The sequence below is a fragment of the Eumetopias jubatus genome, unplaced genomic scaffold, assembly GCF_037043125.1.
Source record: "Eumetopias jubatus isolate StellerSeaLion01/CBP00866 unplaced genomic scaffold, mEumJub1_p1.0 scaffold_9, whole genome shotgun sequence".
Classification (NCBI taxonomy): Eukaryota; Metazoa; Chordata; class Mammalia; order Carnivora; family Otariidae; genus Eumetopias; species Eumetopias jubatus.
In genome coordinates this window covers 96,309,895-96,325,809 of record NW_028274815.1, presented here as the reverse complement: position 1 = coordinate 96,325,809, position 15,915 = coordinate 96,309,895, and the positions used below count along the sequence as shown (strand labels likewise).

The 15,915-nt window shown below is 47.1% G+C and overlaps 1 protein-coding gene across 5 annotated transcripts in view; it reads left to right on the top strand.

Annotated features, from left to right (window-relative positions):
- Window positions 1-15,915, top strand: part of SLC24A3 (solute carrier family 24 member 3) — a 477,466-nt gene that overhangs the window by 52,670 nt on the left and 408,881 nt on the right. For all 5 annotated transcript variants that reach the window (XR_015768980.1, XR_015768979.1, XM_088026689.1 and 2 more), the window contains exon 2: window positions 5,985-6,113. Coding sequence is in view for 3 of the 5 variants with exons in the window: in XM_088026689.1 (XP_087882815.1) it covers window positions 5,985-6,113 (129 nt within the window). In the remaining 2 variants the exon portion in view is untranslated. The remainder of the gene's footprint in view (window positions 1-5,984; window positions 6,114-15,915) is intronic.

Genomic DNA, 15,915 nt, shown 5'->3' with positions numbered 1-15,915 from the left:
AAATTCAGTGTGAAAGCTGCAGCCTGTGAATGCCATGCGTGGTTGGAGTGCAGGAGAGTGGAGAACTTGACCCAGCACACTGGGTTCTCAGGGTGCCCCACCCACCGGACCGTGGGTGTAAGCAGCTAGAGAGAGGAGAAGTTTAAACAGAGTGTGTGGCCATCCTGTCACAATGAGGTCTCTGGATCTGCCCTTCTCTGTCTTTCTGGAAGCTTTGAGGCAGTGGAGAAGAACCAGTGCGCAGCCCGCTCAGCCTCTGGCTTCTTCCTCTCCTGGTGGTTTTGGAGAGCTCACAACTTCTCCACAGTTTGTGTTCCTTTCCAAGGACCAAGAACAGTGCAGAGACACACTCTTCTTTCAGCTGGGAAGTCCATGTGAAAATCCACGTGCAGAAAGCCAGCACCCCCGTTGCTCCCTCTTCACCCCCAGAGGGTGAGAACCATCGGGCTCACCCTCGAGGGACTCTAGGAGTGGGGTCAGGAAGGGGGCCATGTGGAGGGTGCCGCTGGGGGGCCAGCAGATCTCGCCCCTGCTCATCGAGTCTGCAGAAGGCGGTCTGCTGGCTGCAGGCTTATGCAAACCTGACCTCCGACCCCGGGGTGAAGACCTGGGGCGCAGAGAGTGGAGACAGCTGTGTAAACTGCCGGGTGGGGTATTTATAGCCATGGTGAGGAGCACTGAGCCAGCCTAGAGAGCCGGAGCCAGTCACTGCAGCCACTGGCTCTGTCTCTTTTTCTCTGTTAACTGAGTTTTCTGGACATTATTTCTTCAGTGTTGCATTAGGCATCCCAGACTCAGTTTCCTCATCTGCAAATGGGGGGCTGTTGCCCTGGTCCCCTGGGCATTTCAGAGTGGTGGCTCTCTCCATCCAGTGTTCAAGAAGAAATGCAGTATTCCAGTTTTAAGGGGGGGGGAGTAACACGACCTCTCAAAGTGAGCCTTGCTGACCCCTCGAGGCCGTTCCCCTGGGCTCCTGGAGCTCTGGGACAAGGTGGGACGTGCGTACCTGGGCTTTGGAGTCAGATCTGGGCTCGAGTCCTGGGTTGGCCGCTTAGACCCATTAGCAGCAGTGAGGCGGTGGAAACGCCACGGGGAGCATGGGGTGGCGTGGTGCATAGGCAAGGGGCACACAGGCCAGTTGTGATGCTGCGGCAGCACCCCCCCATCTGCTGCCTGCCTGTGTGTCTGCGGGAGTCCCCTCCTCAGAGAGTAGAAAGCCTCACCTCCCCGAGGGGCCTGGGGCCAGGATTTGGGAAGGATGGAAGCCCTGTGGGACAAGGGTACACATAGGAGAAAGCGTGTTAATTTTCGGGAGAAGGCTGGGATCTGGGGCACCCAAGGAAATCCATTCTTGGTGTCAGAAAACTTTGGATTCTCCAAGCCCCAGTCCCAGGGAGGAGGAAGGGGTGGGGGAAGAGAGAGCGAGCGAGTGAGAGAGAGAAAGGCAGAGGGGGGGTGGTAAGAGCAGGAGAGGGTGAGCACACAGCTCTGTAATGGAAACTTGGCACCTAGCCTCCACTTCTTTCCTTCCTTAGTGCATGTGGCTTGAGTCTCGGGTTGAGAACGTCTTCCCCTTTCAGCAGGCACCCCGCATGATCTCCATGGCCCACTCCTGTCCCCCCCTTCTCAGAGCCTGCAGTTATGCACCCTGCCTCTGCCGGTGACACATGACATGTGAGCCTCCTGCCTCCTTCCTCATGCGCCCCCTCCCCCCGGGCTAATTAGGCCAACATGCAACTTCCAGGGCCTGGCAGATGAGGAGCCAAGAATGCGGTGGACAGGTGCCAAGTGTTTTTGTTGACATTGCTCAAGTGCAGCTTTGTGGAGCAGCCTCTGCTGGAGCAGAGAAATCCAAGGAAGTCTGAGATGCGTGAAGGGAGAGCAGGGAGAAACCCAAGTGGGTGCCTCTTCCAATCCCCTCTGCCTTCCCCACGGCCCACCCTCTGCCCCTCCTCCTAAATCCAACAATAGAGCCCTCCAAGTCATAACCCATGGGACCGGCTTAGCCTGTAAGAAGGCCACACTGAGCAGAGCGCCATGCATTCAGTGGGGTTTTTGGAACAGTTTTCTTTTCTGTTTGTGGTGGCTTCATGCGGTGGCTCATATGCCTCACCACAGTTCCTGATCGTTTCTGAGGAAACGAACTTCCTGGAAGTAGGTTTAGGGAAGACTGTCTTCACCCCTAAACTGTTAAAAGGTTCTGCTGTATTGTTGATCTGCCTCACTGTAGCTGAATAATGCAACCAGATGGACTGCATCTTCCCCAGTGATCTACCATGAACGTGGCCATTGGGTCACCAGACCTGGGTTCAGATCCCCATTCTGCCCCTCTCATTGCTTGACGTGTGACCTTGGGTGAGTCTTTGAACCTCTTCATGCTTTGGTTTCCTTATTTGCAAATGGAGCTAATAGTTCAAAATAAGACTGCTGTTAAAATGAAACATGGATAGAGTGGAAAGTTCTTCGCACGTAATAGACACTCAATGAATGGGAGCCATAATAGTTATTAAATGGTAGTTGGTGTGGTTGGCTATGGATTGGCTCTGATTTTAGGCATATCTCTTCTACCCTGGTTTATTTACTCCAGGGGTAGGTCGGCCCAGCACCAACTGCCCCTGCCTGCCTCACCAGAATTTTGTGAGGACGAATGGAATGGGGTATAATATTGTTACACTTGGTTCTCAGTGGGGAAGGAAGGAAGTGAATGCAGTACTTGCTATCATCACTGTGATTTTCTCAGACTCTGGTCTCTGCATTAGTAGTTCAGTGGTTAGTGGTCAACTATATTTTTGTTGAGATAAAAATTTGTAGGTTTTGGAATCCAGAGGTGCTGCCTTAATAGTCTCTAATGCCTAAAGATATTGAATCATTATGTAAAAAAAAATCCTCTAATTTTCTGCTACAATAGCTGGCTTTATTTTTACATCTCTTAATTGGTATCAGCTTTTCTTTCAGAATTACAGAACCATGGAAACTTGGCCTGAGAGAGAACTTTGGAAGTCATTGGAAGGGACACTTGCTTCTTTGCAAATCTTTGGAGGCTTCCTAAACATTCAGATTGCAGTACCACAAAGCACTTTTCTCTGACCCCGATTATGAGAACAGCAGAGTGGCCAATCTGTTGGTCCATTGCGTGACTCTACCTTTGGTCTTATGCAGGCTGGGAAATGCCATTGCTGCCCCACCTGTATCACTTCCTTCTTGCCTCTTCAGTGCTCACTGACGCCGTTTAAATTTTAGCACCTGCATCTCATTGTCTAAGGCCTTTTCCTGGGCGTTAGAGCCCACCTGGGACACCCACATGCCAGGTGAGAGGTGCCAGGGAATTCATGGCCCCTGGGAATAGCCTTCAACCAGTGGCAGACCAGGAATAGGTGGAATCATACTTAAGTTTGCTTACCCCTGAGTATCTGAGATACCTGTCCACCCTGACCCCCAGAGCTTTCCAGGGAGGCCAAGCTCTAGTTGACTCATTTTGGTGACTGGCTTGAAGTGTACCATCTGTTGGCTGGTTCCCCTTCCCCGTCCCATGTTCCTGTTCCCCTACAGGTGCTTCCTGGGATCACCCCCACCCCCCCCATAGGAAATACCTGTGTTTAAATCCTCATTTCCAGGGCTGCTGTGGAAACCCAGCCTGAGACAAACGGTTGTCTTTCTCCACACTTTTGTAGATCGTTTGTGACAATGAGGTGCTATACTTACATTTCAGGGCTGCTTGTTGGATTTTCAGGCCACTGACCTTTTTATTTCTTCATGAGCTTTTGAGATTTTTTTTCTCCTCTTGTCACCATTCTTAATCCTAAGAATTAACTGTTGAGGTTAACCAGACGACACAAATGCCTTGCTTTCACCTTGAATTATCTCTGGTACTGTTCCCTTAGTTATGACTAAACTGATGTATGTGGCCACCATGTAGGCTTTTGCATTTCAGAATCTAAACTGATTGTTTATCCTAGTTAGGCTCCACATTCTACGTTTGTGTGTGTGTGTGTGAGATATGCCTAAAATAGCTCTTCTGGCTAATATGTGTAAGTTGTAATGAGATACCTTGATAATTTTATATTTGACGGCAGATGCCGTTTGACTGAGGAACACCTCAGTGCATGAGCTGCTGCAGTTACATGTGTCCTGTGGCTTAGGTGAGATTCCCACAAGCACTGTGATTTCCAGAAACTTCCATGAGTGTTATGTTGTCCATACCCAAAGTGGGAATAGTTATTTCAACACTTACTTACTGAGCACCTCCACTGAGCCAGGAGTGATTTGGTGTTAGAGAGACAATAGTGGACAAAGTGGACAACATCCCTGCTCCCTCTTTCTTTCCCAAACAGTGTTGTGAGGTTCAAATTCAACAATGAAGGTGGAATCATTTGGGAAACTAAAATCACCATGGAAATAGAGGAATGGGTATGATGACCTTCAGCTCTTCATTGCCCATTTCAGAACACCACACTGATGTGGCTGGATGGGGTGCACCCTCTGTCCTTTCGTGAAGGCCACTCAGCCCATGAATTAGGCCCTTATCTTGTACTTAGATCCATTTTCTGCCCACAGCAAGTCTGTACACTCAAGAAGTGTCCCTTGCCTAATGCCACATCTTTCTTTAGTGCTAAGCTGCCAGAAAGACCATCTTTGCTTGCTGTTTCCACTTCCAGTGGCCCTCTGATGTCCAGCTCTGTTGTTTCTTGGCCTTTGACTTACTTTGATTTGTCTATAGTGGTCAAGGCCATTGGCTGCTCCTGAAATTCCCTTTCTGCTAACCTTGCCTTATGCCATTTCTCATCCTCTTTCCCTTCCTTTCATGATCCACGGTTGAATTCTTTCAGTCTACTAGCTCTCTGAATGAATGTTGAGTTCTCCACGACGTCTTCTCTTTAGTCCCCTCTGCCCTTCTGGAAGACCCCATGCATCATGTCTCATACTCTTCCCTATTTGCTTATGACCCTCCTGATGCTCTCTGTAGCTTAGCTCGCTCCCCTGAGGTGTCTCCACCCACATGGACACAGGTGGCTTACCTCCCTTTCTGTACTCCACAGACACTTCATGCTCAACAAGTCCATAATGGAATTTGCTCCATTCTCCCCTCCAACGTGCCCTTCATCTTTGTTTTTTCTCCTGGCACATCGGTCCCTACAGTCATCTCAGCTGGAGACCTCAGCACTGTTAACCTGCTCATCCTGTAATGCATTCAAGTGGTTCAGTGTTTTCACATTTGTGTTTTCATCTCTTGTTTATGGAAGTCTTGTTATGTGGCATTCACTGGCCCAGACTCTAGGGATGTTGACATGGTGTCCTAGCTTAGGCAACCCTCCAGAAGCAGCTCCTGAGAAAGTGTTCAGTTGTGGGAGCTTTCTTTGGGAGGAGTAGATGCTGGTGGGCTAGAGACAGTCATGCTGATTTCATGGACCTAATTGTGCCCATCTCTTCCCAAATCCATGTTTAGTGAGGTCACATGGATCATGCTGAAATTGGCCATGATGAGAATATTTACACTATGAAAATTGGCCAGTGGTTCCAAACCAGGATATTTCCCCCCAGAGAGTTGGTTGTTAAACATTTATCAGCATGTTACTGGGAGTGAGGAATTAAGGCAGGGAAGGATAGCAGTTCATAAATTGTGCTTTATCAGGAGAGTTACACTGTAGACAGCTGGAGCATAATCCCAGGGGAGAAAATTCTGTAATCCAGTTTAGAATACACACCTCACAGTCATCTTGCTGGAGTGGGTAAGGTAGTAACACACCAGTCCCTACTAGTCAGTGGCTGAGGGTGGTCTCTCTTGGGCCCAGCAGGATCCAGCAGCCAGAGGAAGCCCTCAGGCAGTCAGGGGCAGCATGGATGGAGTATAATGATAAGGCCCAAGGTGGGAGGGATAGGCTCATCATTGAGCAAATGGTGGCTGATGAAGGCACTGGACATCCAACATTGGGGTAGACCAAAACCCAGCTATTAGTCATGTGTGGCTATGATCTTTTTCTCCCCAGACCTCGACTTCATGGACCTCCTAGGGGAAGACCGACAGTGGACGGTGGGGAGGAAGTTAATGCAGGTGAACGACACTCTGACTTCAGAAGATGCAGGACTCCGAAGCAGTAAGAACTGCACTGAACCAGGTAACAGACACAGCTGCGCTGTGGGCAGTGGCTGCCATTTTGTTGGGTTATGGCTGAGGAAGAGCTGGCTGCCATGCTTTCCCTTTGAGTTCTAACCCAGAGAGCTCTCAGGGACATTTAGGGCAGGTGTCTAAGAAACTGAAAGGTGACGTTCCCAGGGGATTCTACCTCTGTATTCTTTTTCTAGGGCATGGGGGAAAAGGTAAGTCAGTCAGTGATCCTCCTGATTCTGTGCTGATATCAAATGTGGAGGCTGGTGCTCTCAAGTGGGAAACTGAGTTGGGAGCAGGATGAGTGAGGATGTTCTCTGGCCATCTTTGCTTTAATCCCTGGAATCCTCTCTGGCTGGTTTTTAAGCAGGAGCCTTGTTTCTGTCATAGTAAAGACACAGGGGTTGAACCATATCCTTAGCTGTGTTGTTGGTCTTCTTGGAAGAAGTGAATATTCATTTATCAGCTGTCATATTTGATATCTGTTGCATCTTTCCTCAGAAAGATATGGAACGTTTTATCTCCAATATATTGAACTTGAGAGGAAAGCAAACACAAAGGGAATGAAGGGGACTTGGAATTGTCAGAACTCAGCTCACCAGATCTCAGGAAAGGCGAGCACCCTCTGGATGGATGAGGGCCTTGCTAGTTTAGACCAGGAGTCAGCGAGCTTGTCTCACAAATGGCCAGACAGGAAATATTTTAACCTTTGCAGGACATATGCCATGTCTATAGTTTTTGTTTTTTTAAAACATTGTTTTATAACGCTTAACACATTTAAAAACCATTCTTAGCTCACAGACCATACAGAACAGTCACTGGGAGGTATTAGGCCTGTGGCTCTACTTTGCCAACCCCTACTTGGGCTGTTTGGCTCTCTGGGACCTCCCTTCCCTGCGTGATGGGAACTTGGGCCCCATGCATGCTCCCTCTGAGGGGTCAGAAGCTGAACCATGTGTTGATCCCACCTCCAAAGGCCAGTCTCATTTTTAGTGTCATGCTGGAAAGATATAAAGTCTTCATTGCAGCCCAAAGAACTTTAGACCTTTGAGAACAGAGGGTGTTCTGTGAAGCTGTGCTTCTACCTTTTTTGGGGGGAAAGGTGAGTAGAGGTGTTTCACCACCATACTGAGAATTTTAATAGTCCATTCCCAAGCAGAGCTGGAAAGAATTAATAGATTACCGGCAACTCCCCACCCCAAACCCACAACAACCCACAATGCTACATAATCTATATTCCTCAAGCTGGAGAATTCAGGAGTTACTGTGGCTATTGTTAAATGCTCTGAAGGAACACGCTTGAAGATTAGTGAAGCACATGGCTGCTCTATGAGCTAGAAGCAGAAACGGGTGTGATGGGTTTGAGTGCCACACTGAGCCAACAGAGCCCTTTGTAGAGAGATATGCCAAGAACCCTGGTAGCTGATCTGGTCATGTAGCCAAATATTTTTCAGTATCTTCTTATAACCAAGAGGCAGGTGGTGAGCGAGATGTCAGAAGACTGGAAATACAGCATTAGGGAGGCCAGTCGGCACCTTTGGTATACCTTTGGTATGGGAAAGAATGGAGTCACACGCAGTACAGTGACTGGCTCCATGCTGAGGTCTGCTACCATGCTCAGGGCCAATGGTGATGGAAGGAGCTTCTGTTCCCTGTTGAGGGATGTGTTTTGGGGGAGGTGGTGCTGTCTCTGTGAGTGGCATTGCTCATTGTATCTAGAAGTGTCTTTCTCAGAGTGATAGGTGTAGAAGAATAAAGTACATTAAAAGCCATTGCAAGAGAGGAAATGACTCAGCTCCCAGGTAGAAAGGAAGATGTCTAAGGTTTTTAAAAAGAGCACCCGTCCAGCCCCTGCTGGTGTTGACAGGGAGGACACAGGGGGAGAGAGGAGGAAGGGCTTCTAGAGGGCAGCGGGAGGATTGAACAAGAGCTCATAATGCTGCTTAGAGCTGTCCAGAAAGAATAAAGACCCAGAAGGAACATTCTCAATGTCTTCATTTGGGGGCTCTGGGAACTGGGCTTGATTTCTGGGGCCCTTGACTCTGAGCCAAAGGCTACAAAGAAGGTGATCATACCTGAAACAGGAGGGGTCTTTTTTAAGTCCTGGCACATCAAGGGCCTACCTGGAGTCTCTGTTCTTCAAGCCTGCTTTGACCACACCAAGCTGCAGTGACCATTCTGTTTGCTGAATGTTTTTTTGTATGTCTCTAACTGTGCTGTCTAATATGGACACTCAGTGGTGACTTAAATTCAAATTAATTCAAGTTAAATACATTAAAAATTCAGATTCTCAACTGCGCTAGCTACATGTCAAATGCCTAATAGCTGTGTGTGGCTCATGGCTGCCATATTGGAGAGCACAGATCATAGCCCATTTCTATCTATCATCACAGAAAGTTCTATTGGACAGGCAGGTCTAGAACTTCATTTGTCTTTGGACATATATCCCGTCTTTCCAGCTTAGTTACAAGCACCTCAAGGATATAAAGTGGACATATAGACTTGAGAGCCCCATCTCTTCCTGGGTTTGGGGGTCACCATCCCCTGGATTTGAATCCCAGCTTAGAAGCTCTGGGCTTTGGGCCAAATAGGCTTTCTGAGCCTCTGTCTGCCTCTGTCTGCTTCTGTGAGAAATTGAGGTAATCATTTTGACCTTTCATGACTGATGTGAGAATTGGTAATGAAGTCATGAAGTATGACTGTGTGTGGTAGTTCTGTAATAAGAGCTCACTCATGAAGTTCTGTCTGCTGGGGGCAGCCATCTATCCATTACAGGTGGGTCATGGAACTACTTTCTCCAGTCCCTCCTCACAGAAATGGGCACGTTTGGCCCATCTGGTTCTGTCAGTAGGCCACGTTCTCAGGTGGCCCAGGTCTGAGCAGTCAGGAAGCTGCACTGAAAGGTTCAAGCACTATTTTCTAATACAGGCAAGCTTGAACGATCTCGCCATGGTAATGAGCACGGCACCTCTGAGGAATGCTCTTTCTACAAGAATGTGGTCAAAACATGACCACAGACACACATGACCCCCCAGTAGCCTTGGTGCCCTTTCCAGAATGCTACTGGAAGTCTTCTCAGTCTGCATGGAACAGATATTTTACACAAAAGTGTTGAGAGCTACAGCACTCATAAGGGCTGGATTTGGAATTTAAATTTAGTAGTGTTCATCTTCCCTATCTCTAACTTACTGTGGGAGGGCAGGACTGAGCTGGACGGAGCCAAGGCCCAGTTGCCCAGGTTTCCTTAAGAGGTCAGAGCAGCCCTGTAGGCAGTGAATATTGCTTGTACTGGTTGAATGCAGTAGTGTCTGCTCTCGAAAGTCTTCAATGTAGGGGCTAGGAAGGGAGCCATGTGGTTTCTGGACCACCTCCCTTCCGCTTTGTGATGATGTCAGGAGAACGAGAGTGTATTTCCAAAGATGATGCATTAGCCTTCCCTCTGTGCTCAGAGGGGTGATTATTTACTCAGGGACCTGAGCATTTGGGGTGCCAGTGTGTGCCGTGGCCATGTGAATATTGGCACCAGGGTTGTCGGCAGGACTTAATTTGGCTCTTGTCATAAGGTACACTTAGTGCTACCTCGTCATGTCGCTGGGCTTCTCAGACTGTGTTCTTGGAACCCCTGGCTTTAGGTGCCGTTAGAGTAAGTAGATTCTGAGCCTGGAGATGGAATGACCTCCATTCTGGTTGTATTCTCTGTTTAGGATAGGGGGCTGGTTTGCTTCTCAGATGTCAATTTCCTTATCTATGAAATAGACCTGCACCTAGTTTATCCTTTCTACTCCTTCCACTGTACAAATCCAGTAATTCCACAACATTTCAAGAAGAGAGATTCATGAAAACCTCCACCCCAGGATGCCCCACTCCGCTTTCCCAAATAACTTCTTGGCATTTGCAAAATTCCATGTCATACCTCAGCCCCTCCTTGGACCCTCTTTCCTCTTTCCCCTTTCCTCTTTCCCTCCCCTGCCCCATCCCCCATCTCTCTCTTTGCCTTCCTCTGAAAAGCAGGTGCCCAGAGTACCTGCCCAGGCAACGATCAGGATGCAGGGTGCCCAATATAGTGTCAGTGCTGTCTTTGGTTGGTGTGGTAACATGAAGTTGACACGTTCTTCATATGGCAGCTGCCGCTTTAAAAACATGTTGTTTTGCAGTATTTTGGATTTTTTTTTTTAAATGGCATTTTTCCCTTGCCCCTCCAAGACATGGTTTTGGTGGAAATTGGTAATTTTTTGTGCCTCCAGAACTGCATGAAAAAGACAAAGCTCTGGGCTCCAATTTTTCTGCAATTGTTCCAGTCCTCTGTGAATTTTTAAGGTTGTTTTCTTAGCCTGACACTCCCGATTTCATCTAGAGCCTGAAAACCTATTGTTTTTTGGCAAATAAGACTTAAAACTGTTTACTCAGATGACCTATTAAGTGAAATTTAACTTTGAATAAATTTTATCCATGGAAAATTAAGTTAGCTAAATGTAATATTGAGAGTGGTGGACAACTGTAGCAGAAATGAACTCTTTGTAGTATTTATTTGTACACTTTGCAGAATTTTATTTATACACTTCGCAGTCTGTCTTCAGAAAAATCTATCATCTTTTGGTTTTTAGTTCTTTGATGTTTTAAGGAAATGAGCTTTTCCTCAGAGTGCCTCCTTCAAATAAACTTTGGAAGAAAGAGCTATTTAAAATGATAGCCTTTGGTGTGGGCTTAACTCTGAGATCACTGGATGTTCTTTTGAGAAAGGGCTCATCTTCCTCTCTCTGCCTGGCTTAATTGGGTCTAAGATCCTTGGGCCTGTGCTGTAGGCACCTGTGGGGCATGCCAGGAGTGTTTACTCGATCAGGTGTCTACTGGAATATCCTGAAAGCATGTGATCTGAGAGTCAAATATGAATTGTGGTAGAAGAGGGAAGCCAGAGGTCCATATAAGAGAAGCAATATGGGTAAGTTCAAGGGGTGAGTTATGTCCACAGATCAGCAATCAGCACAGACTGATTCAGGTTGCAGGTCATGAACAAAGTTAAGTGTTGGGGTCCTACTGGTTTTTGACTTCAAGGCCAGTTGATCTGGGGAGGTGGGTGAAATAGGTGATGGGGATTAAGGAGTGTTCTTGTTGTGATGAGCACTGGGTGATGTATGGAAGTGTTGAATCAATACAGGTACACTTGAAACTAATATTACATGGTGTGTTCACTAACTGGAATTTAAATAAAAACTTTAAAAAAATGGCCAGTAGGTCTGTAATCACAGGGCTGAGCATGACCAGTCTACAAAGCATGAAAAATCCAAATCTCTCATCATTTACATAAAAAAAAAGATCCAGAGGGGATGAATGACTTGCCTAAAGTCATAGCACTTATCAGAAGCTGAGTAGAGCCCCCCGCCCCCACCAAACTGTCATATGTACTCAATACATATTGATAATTAGATACAAAGCCTGACGTTTGCATGATTTAGAGTAGGCACTGTCCTGTAGAATTAGAATACAAGCTACAGATATAGTTTTAAATTTTCTAATAGCTACATTAATAAAGTCAAAACAAGCAGGTGAAATTAACTTTAGTCATACATTTTAGGGGCACCTGGGTGGCTCAGTGGGTTAAGTGTCGGATTCTTGATCTTGGCTCAGGTTTTGATCTCAGGGTTGTGAGTTCAAGCTCAGCGTTGGGCTCCATGCTGGGTGTGGACCCTACTTAAGAAAAAAAAATATATATATTTTAATTTAATGAAATATGTACAAAATATTAAGAATGACAAACCTCAAATCGCCTCAGTGTTTTATCCTTGGGTTTGAACCCAGGAAAGAGCAATGGTTTTTGGTTTTTTTTTAAAGTCTTAAAATCTGTTCTTTATTGTATTAGCTTACATAACTTTTACTGACTTCTCTCTGCAGTTATGAATTTCATAATGATTCACATAATAGCTGTTGACACTCTTAAGCACAACAAGTTAGGAACTTATTGTGGTCTCCTCTTTAATTTGTATCAAAGTCGTTACTGAATTAGTTAGATAGGGTAAGAGTAGCTGCTGTAAAAAATAAGTCCTGCAGATTTGGGAGTTTAACACAGAAGTTCATTTCTTTCTTGTGGAAGGTTCTGGCCTTTGGGTGGCCCTATTGCAAGAGGTGGTCCATGGACTCTGAAGCCTTCCATTTCAAGTGGCCCATCCTACACTTCGCTCCCAAGGATGTTGTGCTTCTCTGCTTTCTGAGGCAAAGGCATGGAGGATTGTGCATAGCTGAGTTTGAGGGACTAGATCCTCACTCCTGCTCGCATGCCACTGGCCAGGGCTCAGTCACATGACAGCTCCTCACTTTCAAGGAGGCTGGGATTTGTATGTATTAGCAGAGTGCCCTCGAAGAAGAGGGAGCAGATCTGGTGAACAGCTAGCTAATCTCTGCTACTTTATACCCCCCCAACTTGTTTTTTTTTTTTGGAAAAAACAAACTTCTCAGTTTTCCTTAATACTTATCTTATTTCAAAAGCCATATTCTACCCTCTACAGAAAAATCATAACCCAGACTAACATCTTCTGAGGTGGACTTTGCTCTTGGTTTGACCTTCATGATTCTCACTTGGTCAAGGTGGCACAATTCGACTCTCTTCTCACCTTGGGAGGGTCACAGGTGAGGTGGGAATTGTCCCAGTTGTGCCTGTTTGAACATTGCCTCTCTTCTTTGTAAATATAAGAACGCTAGGAAAAATAATGAAAGTTTGATGCATGAAGTCATTGGCAATAACATAAGAGCTTAGGTTCCAGAGGAGATCCCAAATCTCACTTCTATCACTTTCGACCTATATGATGCCAGGTGAGTGTCTTAAATTCTTTGAACCTCATTTCCACTGTCTGTAAAATGCCAGTCAAGATGCCCACTTCACAGAGGTGCGGTAGTCACGAAGCCAAGTAAGCTTCATAAACAGCTGGAACCTCAGCTATAGTACGTGCATATTAAATGGTAGCTGTGTTATCTCTGTTACCAGAAATATAATGGAGAGCAGACCCACAGAGGTCATTTATAGGGACTTTGCCACCCTGAGGCACATTAGAACATGGTGGGATTATGAAGATTGTTTTAAGCATGGATCGCTTATTGAGTGCAGTTCGGCCCCAGCACAGCATTCTCACAGCTGTGTGAATGAGACATGTTAAGAGATTAACCAGGAGGCTTCTGACTAATACTGTTTCCTGGTCTCAGAGGCCACTATATAGACCCATTGGATGAAATAAGGAGTATAGGATTTTCTACTGCACACTAATGAAGGGTTTAAAAGTTTCCAGTTCTGGGAGGAAAGGCCAGATGCTATTCATTTCTTTTTTTTTTTTTTTTTAAGATTTTATTTATTCATGAGAGACAGAGAGGCAGAGTCAGAGGGAGAAGTAGGCTTCCCACGAAGCAGGGAGCCTAATGAGGGGCTCGATCTCAGAATCCCGAGATCATGACCTGAGCCAAAGGTAGATGCTTAACCAACTGAGCCACCCAGGCGGCCCCGCTATTTGTTTCTTCTAGGGTCAGCATCCCTTTAGGACTTATTTCTTGAGACATCGAGACATTCTTAAAAGCCCCATTCTTTAAAAGTAGCCCAGGCAGACTAATCCAGTGAACAGTGCATAGAATCTTCCTGAAACCCAGGTGAAGGATGATAAGCTCTGCTCTTAGATGCTTTCGTGGGCCTGCCTATTTGTGCAGGATTTTAGACTCTCAAAGCATTTTTACATTCACTAGCTCATTGGAACATGTTTGGCTCCTGGAACAAAAATACCTGACGGCCAGGAATGACTGTATTGTTGATAGATAAATTAGACCTAGACCAGGGCCAGTTGGGTTAAAAATTGATTCATAGTCCTAGATGTGGAAAGACGCTTAGGGATTCTTGATTCCAAACCCCTTTCCTCAAGCCAGGGCCCAGCTAACTACGGCCCTTGACCAAATCTGGCCTGGTGACTGTTTTTGTAAATAAAGTTTTATTGGAACACAGCCATATATGTCCATCTGTGTAATGTCTGAAGGCAGAGCTGAGTAGTTGCAACACAGACCTCAGGTCCTGCAAAGCCTAAAGTATTTACTTAGTGGTCCTGTACAGGAATGTTTGTAACCACCTCCAGCCCTAGGCCCTGGGACTGGTGCCTCAGGTGGCCTGGAGGAGAGGTTAAGGCAAGAATGATATCCCCACCTCTCTCTCTGCTCTTCCTGACCCTTCCCCCAGAGAGTGCCTGTGCCATATTAAAACTAGTGTCCCATTAAATATTTTTAACATCACTTCTGGGCTGGGGGCCTGTGACTCATATACTCCCCTCTTTCTGTTTTCTCTCTCACCCGTAGACACACAATCAAAAACCTTCAGCATTGTCTGTCCACATGTTAGGGATCTGTGTAAAGTAGAAGAGGTAATGTTCATCCCCATAAAGATGCTGGAAACCCACTGGTCTGGACTAACTCCTTGTTCTAAAGCATCTGGGTATCTGGACCCACCTGCCCAGTCTTTCTTACGCCAGGAATTGCTTCCCTTTGGGGTCAGAGGGTGAAGCATCCATGAGGGGCTGGCCGCTGATGAGCATGGTCAGCCCCCACCACATACAGACAGTTCGCCCAGGTACCCCCAGAGCAGTGAGTAGTGAACTCCCCTGTGTGAGGAGGCCACGGGCATTGGATGAGGTGGCTGGGAACACCTGCTGTGGGGTCAGCTCAAGGGTCAGTCACCTCCCGGCCCTGGTGCACCCCTCAGCTGTACGGGCATGGCCTTTTGACAGTGGCAGCAACAGCCACTTCTTCCTTGCAGCCCCGTCTCCTTCTCCAGCCCTGTGGGAGTTTATTCTTGCCTGCCCTGATTCCTTGGTGGTGCTGCAGCACACCTGAGGTGACTGGGGGACTTTTTTTTTTCTTGAATTACATGTTCTAAAATGATCTTGTACCACAGATAAACCCATTTCACGGATAAAGCCAGGACTGAGGTCGAGGGGCATGAAGGGGCATCTCCAGGGTCCACCTCTTGTTGGCAGTCGAGTGAGGACCTGCACTTGCACTTCCCAACCTTTCCTGCCTCTGGCCACAGGGCTGGGCGGTGTCCCCTCACCTTGTGTATGTGTAGAGTCGGCCTGAAATCACATCCGCAAATCGGGGTCACCAGGAGGATACCACTCTGCTCTCATACAAGTGCTCTCAGGTACCTTAGGGTGGCAGTTCTCAAAGTGAGGCAGACCAGCAGCAGTGGCACCAGTCCTGGAGCTTGTCAGAAATGCACATTCCTGGGCTCCAGCTGAGACTTCCTGGGCCAGAGCTGCTGGGAAGTAGGCCCAGCCATCTGGATTTTTACAAGCTCTCCAGGGGCTTATTAGGTGCACTTGAGTGTGAGGAGCCCTGGCTTAGCTCACTGGAGTCCCCTGGGGAGATTTTTCCATCCAGGCCCCACCCCAGACCAACTTGAGTCTCTGGGACTGGAAACCAACCAGGCTTCAGTGGTTTGAAAGCTCCCTGGTGAGGCCAGGGTGCAGTCAGGGCTGAGACCATGGCCTGAGGCCACCCACCTCCATGCACTGGCTGGCTCTGAAAAGCTGGCTGTGGGAATCTGGTCAAGAGGAAGAGAACTGGGTGAGTGAGCCCAACCAACAACCAACCAACCAACCAACCAACCAGAGGGAGAGTGTCAGCCAAATATAAGACACCAGATCTGTCTTGCTCTAGGTTCCTCATTCCTTCTGCATTCATTCATTCATTCCTTGTGAGCCACACAGTCGTTCATTTTTAGACTCCATTTTGGGGATCCCTGGGTTTTGTTTCTAAGATTTCTTCCCCCAAGAAATACCAGGATGGAGTTTCAC